The sequence below is a fragment of the Aquarana catesbeiana genome, linkage group LG03 (genome assembly GCF_042186555.1).
Source record: "Aquarana catesbeiana isolate 2022-GZ linkage group LG03, ASM4218655v1, whole genome shotgun sequence".
NCBI lineage: Eukaryota > Metazoa > Chordata > Amphibia > Anura > Ranidae > Aquarana > Aquarana catesbeiana.
Window position 1 is genome coordinate 305915405 of NC_133326.1, and position 17796 is coordinate 305933200.

The window sequence follows — 17796 nt, forward strand, 5'->3', positions numbered from 1 at the left end:
TAAAACGTCTCCTTCTGGATCGGGACGTGCCTGGATCCGGGCTTTCCTCCTCCTCCTCCTCGTTGCTAGAATTAGCACGCACCTGTTGTAACTCCGCCATGTGCTCTTCACCCACTGTGCCGAACGAAAAGGGGCGGGGAATACACTAGAAAGAATGTCAGGGGCGGGCGGAGTTACACGCATGCGCAGTGTGTATAAAGCGTAACACGCGTGCGTATTACGTACGATCTGTGAGCGGAGGAAGGAGCATTGGACGCGCCGATCGTAAGAACGAAGGTAAGAGACAAACTTGTGCCTATACTGCTTCTAGATTGAGGCCTATATTGTAACAAGATTAGGAGAGTTTTGTCTGACATTAGGCTTTGTCTTGTGTTGTGTCTTGCAGTGAACGTGGATATCTTAATGAAAGACAATGACTTCATGTAGTATTCATAGAGATGCTAAGTGAGCTGCCCTGTCTGTGGGAGATTACCCACCCCCATTTCAAGAACCAAGCAAAGAGGAAGGCAGCACTGGAGCAATTGTGTGAAATTGTGAAGCAGGTGACCCCCACGGCAGACATCACCTATTTAAAGATATTAATTGGTGGCCTGAGGAGCACATATCTAAGGGAGCGCAAGAAAGGCCTGGATTCACAGAGATCCGGAGCAGCAGATGACATCTATGTCCCCAGGATGTTGTACTACGACAGGCTGCACTTTCTGGCAGGCCAGACTGAACCCAGGCCATCCCTCTCCAGTCTTCCTTCCACGCTTCCTTCCCCCCCGGCTGAGGCTTCTGACGCCCAACCTGGGCCTTCCAGGCCACATGTGGAGGAGCCCTGATTGAGCCAGGTATAGCATTGCTCTAAATATTTCTGCTTGTCCAATCAATGATGTTAACTAGATGTTAGTTGGGAGTACTAATTTAGGATTGTGATTGATGATGCAAAACATTACAACTATGTCCCTTTTTCATACACAGGGAAGTCTCAGCCAGGAGGTGGCCGGGCCGAGCCAGCTGGCTGATATCAAGGTCCCTCCACCCCCCCTGAAAATAGAAAGTGGCAGTAGGAGGAGTACCCTAGAGGAGGCTGCTATAGCATTCTTTTGGAGGGCTACAGAGGTCCTGGGAGCACCACACACCATGCAGGAGAACATTGCTGCCTTCATAGCCTATAAAATGCAGAGGATGGAGGAGGGCCAAAAAGTCTTGTGTGAGGCCCTCATATTGGAGGCTCTGGAGAAAGGTATGAGGGGCCAAATTACACCTCACACACATCTTTGGGATGGTCCTCCTCCTCCTCCTGCAGGTCCTCCTCCTCCTCCTCCCTCTCCTCCAGGTCCCCCCAGTCCTCCTCCTCCTCCAGGTCCTACTCCTCCTCCTGCCACATCTCCAACTGCACAGCCACAGCCGGGAAGGAAGCGTGGAAGGAAGACCAGACAGTGATTGCCCTGGGTTCAGTCTGGTCGGCCAAAAGATGCAGCCTCTTGTGGTACCACAGCCTGGGGACACAGATGTCATCTGCTGCTTTCCAGATCTCTGCGAATCCCGGACCAGACTGCACTCCCTTACATATGGACTCCTCAGGCCACCAATTTTGATGTTGAAGAATTGATGTCTGCCGTGGGGGTCCCAGGCTTCGCTAATTTCTCCTGTTGATCCAGTGTTGCCTTCCTCTTTGTTTGGTTCTGATCCCTTAATAAAGGATTTTTGTTTTGAATTATACTCTCCTATGTGTTTTACTTCAAAAAGGACAGTTTGTTTGTGAGGATTCAGGTACATTTCAAATATACAATGTGAAATGAACAAGGAACACCAACAACAAACAATCTCCTTGAGATTAAATAATAAAAGATATCAATGGTGTTGGGGTATCTTGACACACAAAACACACCCAAAAATATTCTGGAGTAAAAATAAAAATAACATTGAACAAAGATCAGCCTTGGAAAAAATCCAAACATTAAAGAAAAAAAAAGGCTTAAAATCCAAAATAAAAAAAAATTAAAAAATATAAAACTGTCAGATGTGACAACTAATAACAATATATTCAGGGAATCCCACTAAAAAAACACAAATAAAAGTTTGTGAGAAGTGTGTGTGAATATGAGCAGCAAAACTACTTAATTCTTGTCACATTATAAAGAAGAAGAGAGTGCGCTGTATTAAACCATTTTTAACATTGCAGCGTGACGAAAGTGCTGTATCCATTGCGAACGCTAAGTTTACCAGAACGAGCTGTCCCGTGTCGGAATTTCTTCTGAGCATGCATGGCACTTTGTGCGTCGGAACAGGCCACACGCGGTCGGAATTGACGCGATCGGATTTTGTTGTTGGAAAATTTTATCTCCTGCTGTCCAACTTTGTGTGTCGGAAAATCCGATGGAAAATGTCCGATGGCGCCCACACACGGTCGGAATTTCTGACAACACGCTCCGATCGGACATTGTCCATCGGAAAATCCGACCGTGTGTACGGGGCATTAAGGTGTCAGCATACCAAGACATTTTGGACGTTTTCATGCTCCCAACTTTGTGGGAACAGTTTGGGGATGGTCCCTTCCTGTTCCAACATGACTCTGCACCAGTGCACAAAGCAAGGTCTGTAAAGACATAGATGAGCAAGTTTGGGTTGGAGAAACATGACTGGCCTGCACAAAGTCCTGAACACAACCCGATAGAACACCTTTGGGATGAATTAGAGCAGTGACTGCAAGACAGGCCTTCTTGTCCAACATTAGTGCCTGAGCTTACAAAGGTGCTTCTAGAAGAATGGTCAAACTTTCCCATAGGCTCTCTCAGAAACCTTGTGGACATCCTTCCCAGAAAAGTTGAAGCTGTTATAGCTGCAAAGGGTGGGCCAACTTAATATTGAACCCTACGGACTAAGACTAGGATACCATTAAAGTTCATGTGCGTGTAAAGGCAGGTGTCCCAATACTTTTGGTAATATATATAATTGTGTTCAAAAGTTTACCATACCCTGGCAGAATTTATGATTTCTTGGCCATTTTTCAGAGAATATGAATGATAACAAAAACTTTTCTTTCACTCGTAGTTATTGTTTGGCTGAAGCCATTTATTATGAATCAACTGTATTTACTCTTTTTAAATCATAATGACAACATAAACTAGCCAAATGACCCTGATCAAAAGTTTACATACCCCCAGTTCTTAATATCATGTATTGCCCTCTTTAACATCAATGACAGCTTAAAGTCTTTTGTGGTATTTGTGGATGAGGCTCTTTATCTTCTCAGATGGTAAAGCTGCCCATTCCTCCTGGCAAAAAGCCTCTAGTTCCTGTAAATTCTTGGGCAGTCTTGCGTGAACTGCACGTTTGAGATCTCACCAGATTGGCTCAATGATATTGAGGTCAGGAGACTGAGATGGCCACTCCAGAACCTTCACTTTATTCTGTTGTAGCCAATGACAGGTCAACTTGGCCTTGTGTTTTGGATCATTGTCATGCTGGAATATCCAAGTACGTCTCATGCGCAGCTTCCTGCCTGGTGAATGCAAATGTTCCTCCAGTATTTTTTGATAATATATCGCATTCATCTTGCCATCAATTTTGACTAAATTTCCTGTGCCTTTGTAGCTCACACATCCCCAAAACATCAGCGAGCCTCCTCAGTGTTTCACAGTAGGAATGGTGTACCTTTCATCATAGTCCTTGTTGACTCCTCTCCAAATGTAGCGTTTATGGTTGTGACCAAAAAGTTCAATTTTGGTCTTATTACTCCAAATGACTTTGTGCCAGAAGGTTTGAGGCTTGTCTCTCTGCTGTTTGGCGTATTGTAAGTGGGATACTTTGTGGCATTTGCATAGTAATGGCTTTTTTTTGGCGACTCGACCATGCAGCCCATCTTTCTTCAAGTGCCTCCTTATTGTGCATCTTGAAACAGCCACACCACATGTTTTCCCGGAGTTCTGTCTTTCATCTAAAGTTATTTGTGGGTTTTTCTTTGCATCCCGAGCAATTTTCCTGGCAATTGTTGCTGGAATTTTAGTCGGTCTACATGACCGGGGTTTGGTTTCAACAGAACCCCCCCATTTTCCACTTCTTGATTAGAGTTTGAACATTGCTGATTGGCATTCTAAATTCCTTGGATATCGTTTTATATCCTTTCCCTGTTTTGTACGGTTCTGTCAGAGAAATAACAGGAACCTTATCTGCCAATACCAGCATTTTCCCGTACGCCTGCGTGGTAGAGTGGCAAAACGGCGCATGCGGGTACGCGATTCAGCGGGCTGCGACACGGCGCAATGGCACACGTAGATGTGCGAGTCACGGCGACACGGCACTTCGGTATAAGCATGTACGCACCTTAGCCCGCACAACGTGAGATCCCCTGGCGGCCCTATAAAAGGCAGCCCTGCTCTCTGCCTCATTGCTGGTTTGTCTCTTCAGCTCCTGTGTTCCTGTTTCTTAGTTCTGCTATTGATACCTGCCTGCTGTGATCCGGATTGCCTTGACCACCTCTGAACCTCTCCTGCACTTGACCTTGGCTTGCCTAATGGACTCCTCTTCTGCCTGCTCCCGTGTTTGACCCCCGGCTTCTCTATAAGACTTTGCTTCTGCCTGATCCAGTGTTTGACCTCGGCCTGTCTTTGGACTTTCCCATTGCTTGATTCCCATGCATGACCCCGGCTTGCTTCAACGGACTTCCCTCTTACTGGTTTGCTGTGTTTGACCCCTGGCCTTCTCTACATACTTTGTTCCAGTTACCTACTTCAGGATCAAGGTGTTTGAACCCCAGCTGGGTTTCCCTGCTGACCGGTGTCCTAGTGAAACCTGCACAGATCTGCTACCTGACAGAAGACCTGCACACAAGCCTCTACTATTGCCTGGCGACCCGTGCCTCTCTGTGCCCGATACCCTCTGTGCCGCCTCCAGGGGTATAGCGCACTCTGCTGTAAGGGGAGGCACTCACAGCATCTCGGCCCTGGAGAGTACCTGACAGTATGTCAGAGGCCGACAGAGCCGGTTCCCCCCTTGAGGCCCTCTGCCAGCAGGTGACAGCTCTTACCCAGGCTGTCCAAAGACTCCAAGATGGCTACTTCCAAATTGAAGGCCGCCTCCAGCACCTGACTTCTGCTCCAGTTCCTTCGGATGCAACTTCAGCCAGCGGGGCATCCTCTTCTCAAAGTCAAGTCAATCCCGCACCTGCAGTTGTAATGACTCTTCCTGAACCCAGAGTCCCCACTCCGGAACGATTTTCCAGAAACCGGAAGAAATTCAGAGCTTTCAAAAATGCTTGCCTGTTGTACTTAGGTCTTCAACCCAGGACTTTCCATTCAGAATCTGTAAAAGTGGGATTCATTATTTCTTTATTATCTGAAGAACCTCAATCTTGGGCTCATAATCTTCTTGAACAGAAGAGTCCCTTACTTAACTCAGTTACCTCTATGGCTCAGTTAAATGACGATCCGCAACGCACAGCCACAGCTGAGTCCATTCTGCACACCCTTACCCAGGGAAAAAGACCAGTAGAGGATTATACCGTGGAATTTCGTAAATGGTCTGGAGACACAACCTGGAATGAGGCCGCCCTCAAATACCAGTACCGCCAGGGTCTTTCCGAAATACTTAAAGATGAATTGGCATGAGTGGATACTCCCTGACTCTCTGGAGGATCTGATTCAACTCTCCACTAAGCTCGACAGACGCCTGCGGGAGCATCGCTCTGAACGCTTTGTCTCCTCGGCCTACCTGGATGTTACCTCGGATTGCTCCTGTTCCTGTACCTACCGCGGGTCCCTCATCTTCTGCTGACAGTGAGCCCATGCAACTGGGTCTGGTTCGGTCTCCACTCACCCCTGATGATAGACTGCAATGACGTCAAGCCAATCTTTGCCTCTACTGTGGGGAAGCAGGCCATTTTTTACGCAATTGCCCTGTGAGTCCCGCTTGCGGCACTCTAGGAACTTTCAAGTTGCTGACTCAACCCAATCTCACCTTATCCTACCAGTCTCATTACAGGTGGCGGAAGAGGAAATACGGCTGCTGGCCATCGTTGACTCCGGAGCATGCAGCTGTTTCCTGGATGCATCCCTTGCCCAAATTCTGCACATTCCTCTTCAGGACAAGAAAGAGCCCCTTCAGATATACCTGGCAGATGGGTCTCTACCTAACTCAGGACCTATCACTCAAGAGATCAGGCCCATTCTCATCTCTACAGACTCTGATCATCAGGAATTTCTTTGCTTCAACATCATCAACTCACCCATGTTTCCCATTATCCTGGGATTCCTGTGGCTGATGGTGCACGACCCTCAGATCCTTTGGAGTAAAAAAGAAATCCTCTTCTCTTCAGTATACTGCTCCCAGCATTGCTTTGTGCCAACCTCCAATAAGACTGCCTCCTGTTTGACCATACAACCAGTGCCAGACATGCTTACACATGTCCCTCCAGCATATCATGAATTCCTGGACATCTTTGATAAAAATAAGGCTGACAGTTTACCACCTCATCGGCACTATGACGGCCCTATTGATCTTCTGCCCAGTTCCGAGATCCCGTTCGGCCGAATCTTTCCTCTGTCGGAGTCTGAGTTGGAAGCTCTCCGCCTCTACATTGATGAAAACCTTGAAAAAGGATTCATTCGTCCTTCTTCTTCCCCAGCTGGGGCTAGTATCTTTTTTGTTTTTAAAAAAAGATGGATCTCTCAGGCCATGTATAGACTATAGAGAACTCAATAAAATCACCATCAAGAATCAATACCCGCTTCCCCTCATTCATTAATTTTTTCAGCGTTTTCGATCTGCCCAAGTATTTACCAAACTAGACTTACGAGGGGCATACAATCTCCTTCGGATACATGCTGGGGACGAATGGAAGACAGCTTTCAGGTCCAGGTTCAGTCACTTTGAGTACTTAGTGATGCCCTTTGGGCTCTGTAATGCCCCAGCTACGTTCCAGCATCTAGTCAATGATATCTTCTGGGAATTCCTAGATAACTTTGTCATTGTTTACCTTGATGATATTTTAATTTTCTCTACCACAATAGAATTACATCAAGCTCATGTCAAGAAGGTACTCTCAGTTCTCAGAAAGCACGGTCTGTTCTTAAGGGGAGAAAAATGTGAGTTTGAGAAGACTACCATCCAATTCCTTTGCTTCAATATCACCACTGAAGGGGTGGCAATGGATCCACAAAAGGTCAAAGCCATCCAGGAGTGGCCAGCCCCCTCAGACAGAAAAGGAATTCAGCGATTTATTGGCTTTGCCAATTTTTATCGCAGGTTCATTAGGGGGTTCTCTTCAATTATCTCTCCCATCACCCAACTGACCCGCCAACAGATCAAGTTCCAATGGTCCCAGGAAGCTCAGGATGCTTTTGCCAAACTAAAGAATCTCTTTACGTCAGCTCCCATATTTCAACATCCTGACCCAATCCTACCTTATGTACTGGAAGTTGATGCCTCGGAGTCCGCCACAGGAGCCATCTTGTCTCAGAGAAGCGGCACAAAAGCACTTCTCCATCCAGTAGCCTTTGCTTCCCGCAAACTAAGTCCTCCAGAGAGAAACTATAATGTCGGTGATCGGGAATTATTAGCCATAAAGTTTGCCCTTGAAGAATGGAGATATTTACTGGAGGGTGCGTCCCAGCCCATCTTGATCTTCACGGACCACAAGAACCTGGAGTATCTCCGAACAGCCAAGCATCTTAGGCCTCGACAAGCCGATGGGCGTTATTCTTCTCCAGGTTCAATTTCCATATCTCCAATCGACCTGGTTCAAAGAACGGGAAGGCGGACGCACTCTCCCGTATGTTTCCAGAAGCCAACGAGTCAATGGAACCTGAAAGCATCTTATCTCCTCACAATTTTCTTAATCTTATTCAACCTAACCTTCAATCTGCTATTGAACAGGCCTCTAGTCAATGCACGGAATCCGAGATATCCTCCTTGGAAAAGAGAGATGGTTTGCTGTGGGCCCAGGACAAGGTTTTTGTCCCCTCTTCTGTAAGGCTTAGAATTTTACAGACTTTCCATGACCATAAGATGGCAGGACATTTCGGAGTACAGAAAACTTCTGAACTAGTTCATCGCTCTTTTTGGTGGCCAGGTTGGAGACAAGACTGTAAAAAGTATGTTTAATCCTGCATTACCTGCCAATGCAGCAAGGGGTCAAACACTAAGGCCTGGGGGCTTCTTAGACCCTTATCTATCCCTGAATGACCTTGGAGTGAGGTTTCTATGGACTTCATTGTCGACCTGCCTCCCTCTGAGAAATTTACTACCATCTTAGTAGTAGTCGACCGCCTCTCAAAAATGGCACACTTTTTGCCCATGATAGGTACTCCATCTGCTTTGGCTACAGCGAATACTTTTATTAAAAAAATAGTAAGACTCCATGGTGTTCCTCACATCGTTTCCGATAGAGGAATTCAATTTACCTCAAGATTCTGGAAGGACCTCTGTAAATCCCTAGAAATCAAAACTTCCTTTTCTTCAGCATACCATCCACAAAGCAGTGGCCAAACAGAAATGACGAATCAGTCAACCCTTCTTCCCTGTGCGGAGTTTGCCTATAACAATGCCACACATTCTGCCATCAAACGCCTTTTTGGGCCAACTATGGGTTCCACCTGTCCTTTCTGCCAAACTCCATTCCAGAAGTCTCAACTCCTGCAGTTCAAGATCGGGTAAACCTCATCCAAACTAATTTTTTACAGATCCAAAAGCCATGAAGGAAGCTCAAGACAGCTACAAGGAATATTATAACAAAGGGAGAAGAAACAATCCGAAATTCAAGATTGGGGATAAGGTATGGCTGTCTGCTGTCAATCTTAGATTACCCTGTCCATCACGCAAACTTGGCCCTAAATTCATTGGCCCTTTTGAAGTAAAAAGGGTAATTAATCCTGTGGCCTTCGAACTAACATTACCCAGTATAAAAACAAAGAAAGCACTGCGCTCACCAGAACTTCTAAATAAGCTGCAGTTCAAATGTGCAATATACACAACAATAAAATAAAACAAAAGAAAGGAACTGCGCTATACCCTTAAATGTGGTTTGTGCAAATGAATGGTGTGAAACCAATAATGTCATTCATAAACAACCATAAATACAAAATAAAAAATGTGGTCTGCCTATATCAAATATTTCAATAATAGTAAACCACATATATGTGAAAATAAGTGATAAGACAACATAGTCCATACACCAGATGAATGGAAAAAAAATTTCTATGGAAATGGGAAAAGTCCCTGGATAGCTCTTCATAGGAATCAGTGTGGAAAGGTAGAATTTGAGAAAACACCCATCAAGTGATCCTCCACCACCTAAAATGCACGCTTACAAGAAGTAAGCTTAAACAAGCTCATCGATAAACCAAAGGCCTGATGGACAGTGGGTGTGGGACGTCCTTCTATGCACTATAGCGGGCGGCAGGCAGTAAGGTGAGTAGGATCCTGATATTCAACCAGTGTTGAGTCATCCCTCTAGCGGCGTAGCCACAAGTATGTACGGGGGGGTTGTTAATCTCCAACTCACAAACCTGGTCTGTGTATCAGCCTCAAGGCTATAGCGCAGTTCCTTTCTTTTGTTTTAACTTTATCCAGTACTTTTAAAATCCATCCGGTGTTCCATGCATCCCTACTAAAACCAGTAGTCCCCAACTCTTTCTCGGGAAGAGAGGAACTTCCACCTCCACCAGTTGAGGTGGAAGGTGAAGAGGAATTCGAAGTGGAAGCAATCATGGACTGTAGGATGAGGGGTGGGCGGATTCAGTATCTGGTTAAATGGAAGGGGTACCCGCCAGAAGATAACACTTGGGAACCTTCCAGTAATATACATGCACCCCGTTTGGTTCAAAATTTCCACAGGCAACACCCAGGGAAATTAGCTAAGTTGGGCATCCGGAGGCTGCCCCTCGGGGGGCACTGTCAGAGAAATAACAGGAACCTTATCTGCCAATACCAGAATTTTCCAGTACGCCTGCGTGGTAGAGTGGCGAAACGGCGCATGCGGGTACGCGATTCAGCGGGCTGCGACACGGCGCAACGGCACACGTAGATGTGCGAGTCAGCGGGCTGTGACACGGCACTTTGGCGTAAGCACGTACGCACCTTAGCCCGCACAACGTGAGATCCCCTGGCGGCCCTATAAAAGGCAGCCCTGCTCTTTGCCTCATTGCTGGTTTGTCTCTTCAGCTCCTGTGTTCCTGTTTCTTAGTTCTGCTATTGATACCTGCCTGCTGTGACCCGGATTGCCTTGACCACCTCTGTACCTCTCCTGCACCTGACCTTGGCTTGCCTAATGGACTCCTCTTCTGTCTGCTCCCGTGTTTGACCCCCGGCCTATCTATAAGACTTTGCTTCTGCCTGATCCAGTGCTTGACCCCAGCCTGTCTTTGGACTTTCCCATTGCTTGATTCCCGTGCATGACCCCGGCTTGCTTTAACGGACTTCCCTCTTACTGGTTTGCTGTGTTTGACCCCTGGCCTTCTCTACATACTTTGTTCCAATTATCTACTTCAGGATCAAGGTGTTTGAACCCCAGCCGGGTTTCCCTGCTGACCCGTGTCCTAGTGCAACCTGCACAGATCTGCTACCTGACAGAAGACCTGCACGCAAGCCTCTACTGCCTGGCGACCCGTGCCTCTCTGTGCCCAATAGCCTCTGTGCCACCTCCAGGGGTAAAGCGCACTCTGCTGCAAGGGGAGCCGCTCTCAGCATCTCGGCCCTGGTGAGTACCTTACAGGTTCAACTACTTTTTCCCGCAGATTTTTTGACAATTCTTTTGCTTTCCCCATGACTCAGAATCCAGAAACGTCAGTGCAGCACTGGATGAAACATGAAAGGGTCTGTCAGGAATCCAGAAACTCATTGACCTTTTATACACACACACTAATTACAAGCACACAGATCACAGGTGATGATGGTTACCTTGTGTGCATGTTATCAGGCCAAAATCACCAGGGAATGTAAACGTTTGATCAGGGTCATTTGGCTAGTTTCTGTTGTCATTATGATTTAAAAAGAGTAAACACAATTAATTGATAATAAATGGCTTCAGCCAAACACTAACCATGAGTGACAGAAAAGTTTTTGTGTTATCATTTATATTCTCTGAAAAATGGCCAAGAAATCAAAAATTCTGCCAGGGTATGTAAACTTATGAGCACAACTTTATAGTATATTTTTGCATACATTCTGCTGCCATTGATGCTGCAAGGCTGCACCAGGAGCTTGCTGGCATTTACTATGGAAATTAGGAGGTGAGCCCTGGGGTGGCTCTTCCAATTAGGCTGTATAGGTCTGCGTTATTTCTAATGGCATCCCTGACTCCAGGTCCTGATGCTGTGTTTTTTCTTTTTTATATGAAATATTCAGTTGCCATCGTCTGTCCCCCATCTGCAGGATCACCTGTCCAGATCTATAGAACAGTGGTGAAGAGGAATTTGAGGACACTTTTCTCAGCTTTGTGCTACATGTAGGTCTGACAGATTCGGATGGGCTGGAAGGCAGAAAGAGTAGCCAGCAACTGTATAATTCACATTTAGAAGAAAAAAACTTAGCCAGTTGCAGCATCAAGACCCCAGGGTTCTCACCAGCAGAATAGCATAAGCAATGCAATTCCAGTGAATACAATTTAAAGAGATAGGGGTGAATTTGTGCTGGAGGTTATGGGGTGGGGGAATTGTATTGTAAAGAAGGGGTAATTTTTGCTTAGGAGGCTCTTTTGCCCTTGACCTCTGCTCGCTGCATGTTTTGTAAGTCATCACCCCTGCACTATGTGCATTACTTACTCCTGACTCCTGAATTTTGTTCGCTATGCAATCCTGACCCCTGCACTCTTTCCAGTAGGCATTCTTGACTCTTCCACTCTGTGCATTTCTCATTCTTGAATGAACCAAAGCAGAGTAGGCTCAAGTTTTATTTAACCAAACCCCTTTAAAGTGATTATACACCTCTGAAATGAAAACTGAACATAGCGTTTCTTCTATACTTGTCTTGACCCAAAGTCACTTCTGACAGTTTGCACTGTTACAGACTATTTCAGCTGGTGGTCTTGCCCTCTCTCCAGAACACAGAAAGTGACTGACAGCCTCAGCTGTGCAGGTTTTCTTAGAAGGGTGCGTACAAGGGAATGTGTCCACTCAGGCCTCAGATTACACTCAGTTCCCTGTTCTATGCAGTGCAGTGTGTCACATCAGATCCCTGTTCCCTGCCTTCTGGAGTTTAGAACTTATGTGGAAAATGTGTGCTTTAGAAGTCTGTAGAGAAGAGAGGTCTGCAGATAAACAGGAAGACCTTATTAAGTAGGATTTGTTTTATCTCTGTGTCAACTGAGGCTAGTCACCTCAGTGGGTGTATGTAAAGATTTACAACCACTTTAAGCCTTTTCCCTGTTAGCACAATTTGACCACACACACTATTCGCCTTGGCACACTATGCACACTGCATTATTGCTCTCTTGAGAGTGCCTAAAGGTACCCCAGGGTCTTTCACAATAATCTTTGGTTATTTTTTTTGGGTGCGGCTACATACAGTATAACTATAAATCAATGATTACATTTTTGTTGTAAATACACAAACTTTTGATAATGTTATACTTCACAATGTACAGAATTACTATTCTTTAATTCTTACTGCAACAGATTCTCCTTTTAGTGTTTACATTTTAACTGTCAATGAGTGGGCGATTAACTCAGCCTGATTAGTATCCTTCCTGCCTTCATTTTGATGGTTTGGACCACTAAGCACCTCTTTGATCACCAAGTATGTCTCATCATGTAGCATGTATGAATGTATGAGTTATTTCTGGTGAGTGACATTTATTGCTTTAGAAGGGCTCATACCAGAGGATGGAACTAGGAATAATAAACAACAAAACAATATAATTGTATATATTCCTACAGATTTATTGACTTAGCTATATATTTTGTAAAGGAGTACTTGTGGTGTTGAACTGTTTAAAAAACAGTATAAAAATGTGGTACAGGATTGACTTCCCCTTTAAACGAACACTGCTTTTTATATGCTTAATAATATTCTGGAAAAATATAGCATTTTTTATTGAAAGTGAAGCGGAATCAATATTTGTTACATTCTTATATAGCATTTCCCTTTAGATACAGCAAAGACAGGCAGTGAAGAGACAGTGTCCATGGGAACAGTTTCTCTCATTAGACTTTTTTTACGCCTGAAAACACAAGAAAATTTGTTCAACCTTTCCAGTAGCTATTGGTACGTAAAGCAGGAAGATAATACTGAGAATACTGTCTTGTCCTTGTAAACATCATTTTAGCAATAGTGAAGGAGGAAAGTAAAACTGCAAACAGCCTGGAATGCTAGGTTACCAGGTGCTTATTGTGTGCAAACTTTTGTTTTATTTTTCATATCCATTATTTAATTTTTGTTCTATATTGTGTCAGTTTTTCTTCTACAAATGTGAAATTTGAAGGCTTAGTTAATAAGACAGTGCAAATGATAAGTGTGCAGTGGTTTCATTGGGCACTGGCAGTGGTTTCACTAGGCACTGGGTATCCTGCAATGGGTCCCACACCTTGGACCAGTGATCACTTGCAAGAATACTTGTGTTTAGTATTTGCAAACATGTTGCAAGAGCTAATATTCATTGTGAAAGTTTTAAGCTGGGTGCAAAATATTTATTTATTTTTCTTTAACTAGCACGCTAAACAAGAAAAAAAAAAATAGATTTCTGCACCCACACAAGGTGAATGCAGGAATTCTCCCCACCGTACTTTTGTTTTCTGACTCCTCAGCTGTCAGCAGTGGTGTATTTAGGTTTTGTGCTGCCCTAGGCCCGACTAAATGCGTGCACCCCCTAATTTAAATATGACTCACCCCTTCCTGTCAAGGTCACACCCCTTCCTGTTTAAGACCCACTCTGTCATCTGTAAACCACACTCTCTCATATCAGCGCTGCCTTATCAGTGCAGCTTAAGAGTGCCACCTCATCATTGCAGCCTTATCAGTGTGACCTTATCAGTGGCCATCAGTGCAGCTTATCAGTGGCCACCAGTGCAGCTTATCAGTGTCCATCAGTGTGGTATCATCAGTGGCCATCAGTGCAGCCCTGTCAGTGCAGCTTAAGAGTGCTGCCTCATTAGTGGGTATCAGTGCAGCCTTATCAATGCCCATTAGTTCCGCCTCATGAGTGCCCATCAGTACAGTCCCATCAGTGCAGCGCCACCGCATCAGTGCCCAGCCCAAGGGTGCAGCTTATCAGTGCAGCCTCATCAGTGCCCATCAGTGGCCATCAGTGGCCATCAGTGCAGCCTCATCAGGGGCCACCAATGCAGCCTATCAGGGGCCACCAGTGCAGCCTATCAGTGTGGCCTATTAGTGCCCATCAGTGCAGCTTCATCAGGGACCACCAGTGCAGCCTATCAGTGCCTATTAGTGCTGACTTATCAGTGCAGCCTAAGAGTGCTGCCTCATCAGTGGCAATCAGTTTAGCCTCATCAATTTCATAATATCACAGCTTATTAGTGTATCTGAATTATTTATTGATTAATGCACAAAGAACTTTGCAGCACATTCATTTTTGCTGAATGTGGACTGTTTAAAGTGGAGTTCCACCCAAACATCAAACATGGAAACTCTGCTTGTCTGCTTCCCCCCCCCCCTCCGGTGCCACATTTGGTATCTTTCAAGGGGGGGGACAGGTACCTGTTTTTGACAGGTACCCTTCCCCCCCATCTGGGAGACGGCACCACAGCACCGTCCATTGGAAGTTCGGCCCCCTCCTCCTTCCCTCACCGGGCCATACAGAAAGCACAGCTTGCTTTTCACATGTACAGTAGGGAACTGGCTCTGAAGCTGAAAGGCTTCACTGCCGGTTTCCCTTAACATGAATCACCGAGACAGCAGCACCCGAGAGCCGATCCGAAAATTGGCTGGGGTGCCAACATCGCTGCATCGATAAACAAGTAAGGGCACTTTCACACTGAGGCGGTGGGGGCATCGGCGGTAAAGCGCCACTATGTTTAGCGGTGCTTTCCGTCGTTTTAGTGGCACTTTTCGGCTGCTAGTGGGGCACTTTTAACACCCGCTAGCGGCCAAAGAATGGGTTAATATCGCCCGCAAAGTGCCGATGCCAAATTGCTTTGCAGGCGCTTCGGCAGCATTGCCATTCATTTCAATGGGCAGGGACATTTTAGGAGTGGTGTATTCACCGCTCCTAAACCGCCCCAAAGATGCTGCTTGCAGGACTTTTTTTAATGTCCCGCAAGCGCACCGCCCCAGTGTGAAAGCTTAGACACTGGAATGACAGGAGAGGCGCTTGACAGGCACTTTGAAGGCGCTATTTTTAGTGCTAAAACGCCTGTAAAGCGCCTCAGTGTGAAAGTAACCTAAGTGTCCACATATTAAAAATCAATGCAAACTCATTACACAGTCCACATTCAGTGAACGTTCATGTACTGCAAAGTTTGCATTGATTTCAGCATGCGTAAAGTGCCCAATGCATGCTGAAATCAATGCAAACTTTGCAGTACATGAACTTTTACTGAATGTGGACTGTGAGTTTGCAGCACTGGATACTTTATTGCAACAAGATCTTTATATTAATTTCCATATTAGGCACTTACATTTGATTGGCTGCTTGGCACACACTACAAAAGTAATAGTGACTTAGTAAATTTTACCTGCTGTCCTGGCCGCCGACAGGGGTTCCCCTCCTGCTCTTCTCTCTCTCTCTCGCTCTCTTTCTCCTCCCCTCCTCCTATCGTCAATGTCACAGACAGACCCCGCCCCGGGCCGGGGAAAAGATGCAGTGTGTAAAGCCGTATGGAGGAGGGTAGGTGGGGCCTTAGGTGGAGCCCAAGGCTCTGCTTCCGCCAGTTAAATTGCGTGCAGCTGGTCTGGCCAGCTGTTCCGCCCCCCCAGCCAAACACACTCAAATAATATTTACAAGTGCTGTGCAATAGCAAACCGGCTGCAGATGCTGTCTTGCCGGGACTCAGCAAGACAGGTTTGGGGGGAGCTTTTTTTGTGCGGAGGGGCGCTTTTGGTCGCCCCCCCCCACAAGGTGCCACCCTAGGCCTGGGCCTTGTCGGCCTAGGTTGAGAAACAGCACTGGCTGTCAGGATACTTGTGGCGCTCCTGAATGACTTTGTTACTGATCAGTGACCGCAGCATATTAATAAAGGTTTTCCTGGAGGACCATTCAACAGAAGCCGATCCAATGATCAGCTTTTTTATTTGTGTGTACCCAGCTTTACTGTGAATTATGGGGCCTCTGGTGTTGGCTAGGAAATGCATTAGAAGCTGCCTGATACTATAAACCAATCAGCATTCTTTTGTATACTTCTAAAGAGATAATCATTGCACAAACACAGTGTTAAGCCAGCCATACATGGCAAAAAACTCAGCCCGTTCAGCAGGGACTGGCTGAACGTTGATTAATGTATGGGCAATCTGGTTGTACACAAGTTATTCTATTGATTGACTTGTGTACAACCAGCCTGTTGGGTCTTTCAAAAATGATTAGTGACGCAGGCTATAGCCAGCAACACTAAGCATTGTACTCTGCCTACGGGGAAGGCTCCCCATGCTCCTCATAGGCATAATATAATAGTGATGCGGGAGGTATTCCCTCATTAACACTGACTATGGTGATGGGGGAATCAAGAGAAAATTGCATAATCTTTGGCATGCCTTAGAAGAGAAATAAGAATGAAGAGGGAAGAAAGGGAAGGAGAGTAGGGAGGGGAGAAAGCAAATTAGATGGGGTGGTGTGGGTCTTTAAGAACATTAGTATTACTGATGAATTGAAAAATAAACCTGGTTAAAGCTGGGTACACACTTTCAGTTTTTTTTTGTTCAGAAAAAAAACAGAAAGATTGCTGTGTCAACACAAGCGATGTTGATGCAGCAATCTTTCCCACTGAAACTTTGTATTCTGACAAGGGCCCCACCCACCAGAATACACTGAACAGCACTCACAGCCAATGGATGGGACCGCTGATCGAATGCTGGTTTTCCAGCAGTCTTTATTGACTGGCTTCTGTAGAACAGACAACTGTACACATGGACCAAAAGCCGTATGGTTCTTGCTGAACCGGATAATTTTCAGCCTGTGTGTAATGGGGTCAACAATAATAAATCAAAACAATATTTTTTTTTGACTGATATAGGATACTAATAGTATTTTCTTATTGGATTATTAAAAAAGGTCAGTGGTGGTAAAAAGAAATATAATTATAATCCTACCTGTTTGTGAAATAGTTATTGAGGTAAGTTATTCTTTCTTGAAGCTTCTGAGAGGGTTCACTTTTCCTAATAGCATTTATGTACACATTAATATACCAAGCCAAAGAAAACTGGTACATAGAATCAATGTATGCAAGGTCTGAGATGACAAAGAATATAACACTGGAATGGTTGGCAACCTGTTAAAAGATGAAGATATGATCTTGCTTAATCAATACAGAGTGCATAAAGAAAAGTACATATTAAAAATTGCAGTAACTCAAAGCAACAAATACACGTTTAATAAAGACAACGTAAGATATATTCTTAGAACATGTCTTAGGTACTGCACATTGCTCGTTTACCGATTTTTGAATAATTGCATATGCACAGTTAGTACTCCCTTCAGCCATGTACTGATCAAACACAGGGATGATCATAAAAAAATACATCAACTTCCCTTTTTATTAGAATGTTGAATGGTAAAATGCTTGTTAATAAAATGGTGCAAGGAGTTATAACTAAGGGAATCAATCAGTACTAAGATTTTAGCAGCTTAGACTAAGTTGGCTACAAAATTGTTACAAAACACTATTTAAAAGGACACCATTATAGTTTTTGGTCACTTTAACAGTATTA

The 17796-nt window shown here is 45.0% G+C and overlaps 1 protein-coding gene across 1 annotated transcript in view; it reads right to left on the bottom strand.

The window, feature by feature from the left end:
- The window catches only part of LOC141133958 (dynein axonemal heavy chain 3-like), a 3453856-nt gene that overhangs the window by 550330 nt on the left and 2885730 nt on the right, over nt 1-17796 (bottom strand). The window contains exon 65 of the mRNA XM_073623563.1: nt 17179-17357. Coding sequence (XP_073479664.1) covers nt 17179-17357 — 179 coding nt within the window. The remainder of the gene's footprint in view (nt 1-17178; nt 17358-17796) is intronic.